This window comes from Buceros rhinoceros, unplaced genomic scaffold, assembly GCF_000710305.1.
Source record: "Buceros rhinoceros silvestris isolate BGI_N320 unplaced genomic scaffold, ASM71030v1 scaffold71, whole genome shotgun sequence".
NCBI lineage: Eukaryota > Metazoa > Chordata > Aves > Bucerotiformes > Bucerotidae > Buceros > Buceros rhinoceros.
The window spans coordinates 2963-8454 of NW_010393421.1; the positions used below are offsets into that span (position 1 = coordinate 2963).

The following is a 5492-nucleotide window of genomic DNA, read 5'->3' on the forward strand; positions in this document are numbered from 1 at the left end:
CCATTTTGAAAACTGCTCAGTATTACTTTCCTTTTTTGCTTTGGTTCCTTAACCGCATTTAAGCCTCACTTTCCAATCCCGTATAAACCTGTTAATATTTCATTTGTTTTTCTGTATATATTTTCTCTAGTGTTATTAAACTTCCCAAACTTAAGAGGTGTCACAAATTTTTCCTTCCTTCTTATCTCTGCTTTTAATCCTTTCTCTCCACGAGTGGGAGAGAGGTTGATTAGAGACAGGAAAGAACACGTCCCCGTGATCGGCATACCTTGGCCAACCAGTGACATGGATGGTCTACATTTAGTTTTCTAATAGCTCTCGTGTTCTAAAATATAGCTTAAAGTAAAGCCAGTCCTCAGGAATGCAAGAACTCACTGCTGGTGTTACTACTTCCCAGCAGTAGCATTAGTGATGTTTTTCTGATCATTGCACACAAAACAGGTCAGCTGGATAATATCACCAGGAGGTATTTACTTGCAGAGCAACCCACAGGCAGAACCAATGCAGCTGAATTTAGCTGAAGAAAAAACAACAAAAGAAAACTCTGCATCCCTCTCTCCGTTAAGTTTTCAAAGCTCCTACAAATGTAGAGGGTTCCACATAGAAGGTTTTACCTTGCTGATGTGTTCTGGTGCTTGATCTGGCTGACTGCTGAACTCACCACCTATCTGGAGGTCACTGACACAGGAAATGGAGTCTCTCAGCTCAGTGAGCTTCTGGCTGCCCAGTACAAGGACAGTCTGATAGGGTTTGTGATCTTTATGCTATAAAGAGAACAGCATACAAGCTTCAAACAAAAATCACTTGTCAGCATCAGTACTACTCTTCAGTTGACAGCTTGACGTAATTAATGGCAGCACATGGTACACCACCACTCCATCAAGATTTTAAACAGCATCTTGTCTCACTTTCTCCTAAGGCTACCATTTATTAATTTTATTCAGAATCTCAAACGTCGCATTTCCTACTGGAAAGTGCAGGAAAGATAGAAAGTCCGAGCACACTTAGCCCAAATCCAGAAAGGGTACTCAAGTTTTCATTTATTTTCTGATTTTTGAGCTTTCTGTGAAATCAATCAAATGCTGAGTAATTACTGTAAAAATTTCCTCCTGTAAACCACTAGCAGAATGAAAGCCAGGTTCTGAAAAAGCTTTAGGAAGTTACCACAGTTGAAGGGTTTACCACACTCCCTCAGTGGACTCACTGATTATAACTGCTTGGGAAAGCAAGGTATTACCAGGGTAGGGAAGAGACATCAGTTACAACCTAGAGAATTTAGTACCAACCTTCTGAAATATGACAGGGTAGAAGATGTTCAGAGATAAAAGTAGTTCTCCCTCCTCAACTAGATCTGTTGGATTGTCTGGCCTCTTTCCAATTGCATGTGACTCCTGGAAAAATAAAGATACGTATATTTATAGTATATGACGACCACTTATATATCATAGTCCCTGGATAAAAGTCTAAGAAATGGCGTTCTAACTGTAACTCAGTTTTGACCATGTAGCCTCCTGATTCGGTAACAGACTACTGCCTCCAAGACGGAAAGGTGAGAAATGGCTGTAATTATTCATTTTAAGCATTTTCCTTCAGTTCTCAGCTCTGGAGAAGCTGAGGTGCTTTCAGCAGTTACAAGCTACTCCTTGGCTACAAAGAGACCCAGCACAAAGGAACTAAAGCCTCATGGAACCCAGCTGCTACCATCTTCCATCGCTTAATGCTTTGAAATGCTCTTTGAATGCTTTCACATGCAAAGGGAGATTGGAACCCTGAACTTAAGATTGACCTACAAACTAGCCACAGGATGAAGTACATGAAAATAAATCAGTGCAACACTTCCTCTATCAGGGAAGCTTGACATAGCTGGAGGTCTTGCTTTCTTCAAAATCCAAAACCCAGCACTGCCCTTGATACAGTACTTTGTTTTAGAAAAGAAGTGAAAGCATTTCCACAGTTTCATCCTACTTTGTGTTTAAGACATGCGCCAGTTGTGAGAACAAGGGAGAGCACTTTTCTGTGACAGTTTTCTTCTTTTTTTAACAAAAGAGAATACAGACTGCACAAACACTTCCTACCAGCATGAAATGTTCTTCAGATTTAATAACAGGCCTGTGTACTGCTGTACAGAATTCAGTTCAGAGATACTTGTGCTCTATCCCTTGCATCTCCCCTCTTCATGCAATACACTCCAAACTCACATTTCTTATCGCTGTCATGTTATTCTAGGACACCAGACTCTCAGTCACCTCTGACGCACAAACCAGTGACAACAGCTTGCTTAAGGCATGCAGTAACCCACAATGTGCTCGTTCGTCAGAAATAGGAATAGGACACCACTCACTGAAACCCTCTGTGAAGATTTCTATTGTAAACATTTTCTCAGATATGTCCTCAACTGATAGAAGATGTTTACATCGTGTCCCTGGGCTCTGGACAGCTGAAACAAGATCACTTATGACAGACCAGGAAACCTCAAGGAGAAAAGAGTCACAAGTGAGGCTCCTTCCTCACTACACCTCCATTCCTAATTTTTACAGTAGTTCATGGATTGCTTGTCTGAACCATGGACCCCAGCACTGTAAAATTTAAGAATTTAAATTCTCCTATTTAGAACTTAAATAGTTGTGAAGATTTATTTTTAAAAAGAGGCATTAAGCATGGCTTTTGAGGGGCTGATCTCCACAATCCTGGCTCCTGACAGCTCAGAACGGCTGAGAAACGTGAGTTACAAAGCTCACAATTAGGAACTTACTGTCACTGTTCTCCTACTGTCTTCTTCTTTCAGCCTCAGAGAATCTAGCTCACAATCATTTACTCATTAAAGCTTAGATTTCAACACAGGTCTCCAGAAGCAAAAACATTACACATTTTGCATAGCTACATGGTAAGTTCACATGATGCTTATTATACTTGATCCCCTACACAATGCTTTAGTAGCAACCAAACAAAAGCAGTCACATAGAGGCAATGAACTGGAGTTCCCCCTTACTACATTCAGTACTAACAGACTGTAAGAGTAGAGTTCCTGTCCTATCTTTCTCAAAATTCCTTTAATCTTAAGGAATTAAGATCATCACCTGCAAACTCATATCTGCAAACATTTAGAGGGTACAGAGATTCACAATGATGAAAGCTAAAAGCAACCAGAATTTGGACTTTGGCTGTGCTAAAGTGTCTTGAGATCCTACAAGCTGTCAGGGAACTCACCATCTCATAGGCAAGAGTTTCTTGTCTGCAAGCCCGATCCACAATAATTGTTTCTTCTCTCCTCTCTAATGCCTTCTTTCTAATTCTGAGGGACAGGAACACAGGACAAAATGTCATTCAACAACTTCCATGCAGAATCTCTAGGTATATTTTAAAACTATACAAGCTACTATAAAAAGCAGGATTTCTGGCTGTCTTAGTATGACAGACTAACTTAATACTCTTGTCTCCTGATTCCCATAAAACCTTTCAGACTGTGTTTCTCTTTTCCCTCTTGTGCAAATTACAGGTTGTTTTTGGGCAGTTTTATGCTTATAAGGAAAAAAAAAACCCAAAATGTTGTCTGAAGAGGCTCTTCTAGAAATAACACTTTGCTGCCTTTGAGGAAGCTGTTTCAACCATCCCTCCCACTTCAGAGAAATCTAATTCACATTCAAGCAAAAAACAAGAAAAAAACCACAAATATTCTTATCTTCATGACATAAAATAATTCAGTATAATTTGTAGAACAAAAAGTATCATACATTGAATATCTACTAAAACACACTTATTTAACCAATGCATGAAGACCAAATCCTTTTTAATTTTTGGGACAAGTCCATTTACCCCTGCGACCTTCCTGAAGGTTTTCAGTAACAATCAGACTTAACACTTACCACAATCTTAACACATTTTATATTAGTGCCATGCAAAATGAAATTCAAGTACAGCAAAGGCACAAACTGCCCAAGCATCAGTTCAAGGTTCACTAACCGACAGAAACTTAACATATATTGCTCAGCCTCTAAAATGCACGAGTAGTACCAATGAAGTCTATCAAGAGTGCATTCAGACAAAAAGGTATCTGGCTACAACTTTAGTGCTTATACTTTGGCTGTTATAATGTGACTGTGGGTTACTAGAAGAGCTACAGATTTATTTCTTAAGGTTTTGGGACATACACCATTGCCTGGAAAGAGAACAAGCAGCCAGGCATGCCTTTCTGCTAGCTTTCCCCTCATCCCATATCAGGCAACTAAGTGTGCCATAACAACATACCGAAGAGTCAGTAGAGTGCTTTCTTCAGGAATAACATCTGGGTCCTCTTCTTTATCAGAAGACATTAACATATCAACGCTTGGACAATAAAGAAAATAACTATTACACTTTTTTTTATACTTACATCGTAACAGAAATTAGTTAAGTATTCTTAAAAGGAACAATGACAACAAAATGTGAACAAACTACATAAAGCCTGTATATTCTAAACCCTGCCAAAAAAGTAGTATGGTTGTTAAGATAAAGAACCAGAAGACAAAGAGTGCTGTGAGGTTATAACTGGCTTTCACAGGACTGGGTAAAATTTTTCTTTATTTTATTTTTATTTTATTCATGGAGCATAGCTGCCTAGAGAGTTTTAACAAGCCCCGTTCAAAATGCGTTTCCAATACTATTTATAAACAAAAAATGATGCTTGACTTATCTATGCTGATATTCTGATGATATATGGCAAAAAAGATTCAACCAGAAGAAATCATCAACCTCAACCTTCACAGTAAAGCTAGCACCCACACTCAGGTACAAACACGAGCAAGCAACCACATTTATACAAGCTGTCATTGCTGTATTAAGGCATTAATTTATGCCACATTTCTTCCAGTGGGAAAAAGTCAACACTTCTGCCAGAAGTGACAAGTCCGCTATTACTTGTATCCTTCCTTCCATACTCAGACCCTTTTCAACCTCACTCTTCTTGTGTTTGCCCAGAATCGAAAGTATAGCTAACCATAGTTTTTCACTGTAGTGGAAATCACTGCAGGATGTGGGAAGGAAAACTGGAACAGTTTTTGGCTCCAGCAATGATTTAAATTGATCATAAACACATTAGGTTTTCATAACATAAATGAGGATGGAATTTCTCAAACACACCACAAAACAATAAATTCTGTGGGATAGCAGATCTGCTCCCCTGTCAAGTTTTACAAGCTAAGTCCCCCGACATCTCTTTAGAAACAGACTGAGCAAGCCATCTGAAGACTTCAGATTAGACACTATGACAGCATCAATCACATTTTTAGAAACATACAGAATAATGCTGATTCAGAGACAGTAGTAATTTTGTATTAATCGCAAAAGAGTTTTTTATCCAACTTTAAAAGAGTGTGAAAATATTATCTAAAATAGAGAAGCATCACTCCCTTTGAATCAGACTTGATCTCTTTTGTCTCTCTACTGTTTGCAGACAATATAAAGGCCAGGCTTATACCACTGCCTAAGTCCATTCGCAGTTTGAATCCCAGCAAACT

General features: G+C 38.8%; 1 protein-coding gene across 1 annotated transcript; it reads right to left on the reverse strand.

The window, feature by feature from the left end:
• Positions 1-614: 614 nt before the first annotated feature.
• On the reverse strand, positions 615-4316 carry LOC104501078 (snRNA-activating protein complex subunit 3-like; the record flags this gene model as incomplete). Its single annotated transcript, XM_010144827.1, has 4 exons — positions 4246-4316; positions 3208-3292; positions 1287-1391; positions 615-764 (listed from the first exon to the last, which is right to left on the reverse strand). Coding segments are annotated over exons 1-4 (411 nt in total), but the record flags the coding sequence as incomplete, so codon positions are not given.
• Between the last annotated feature and the right edge of the window lie 1176 nt (positions 4317-5492).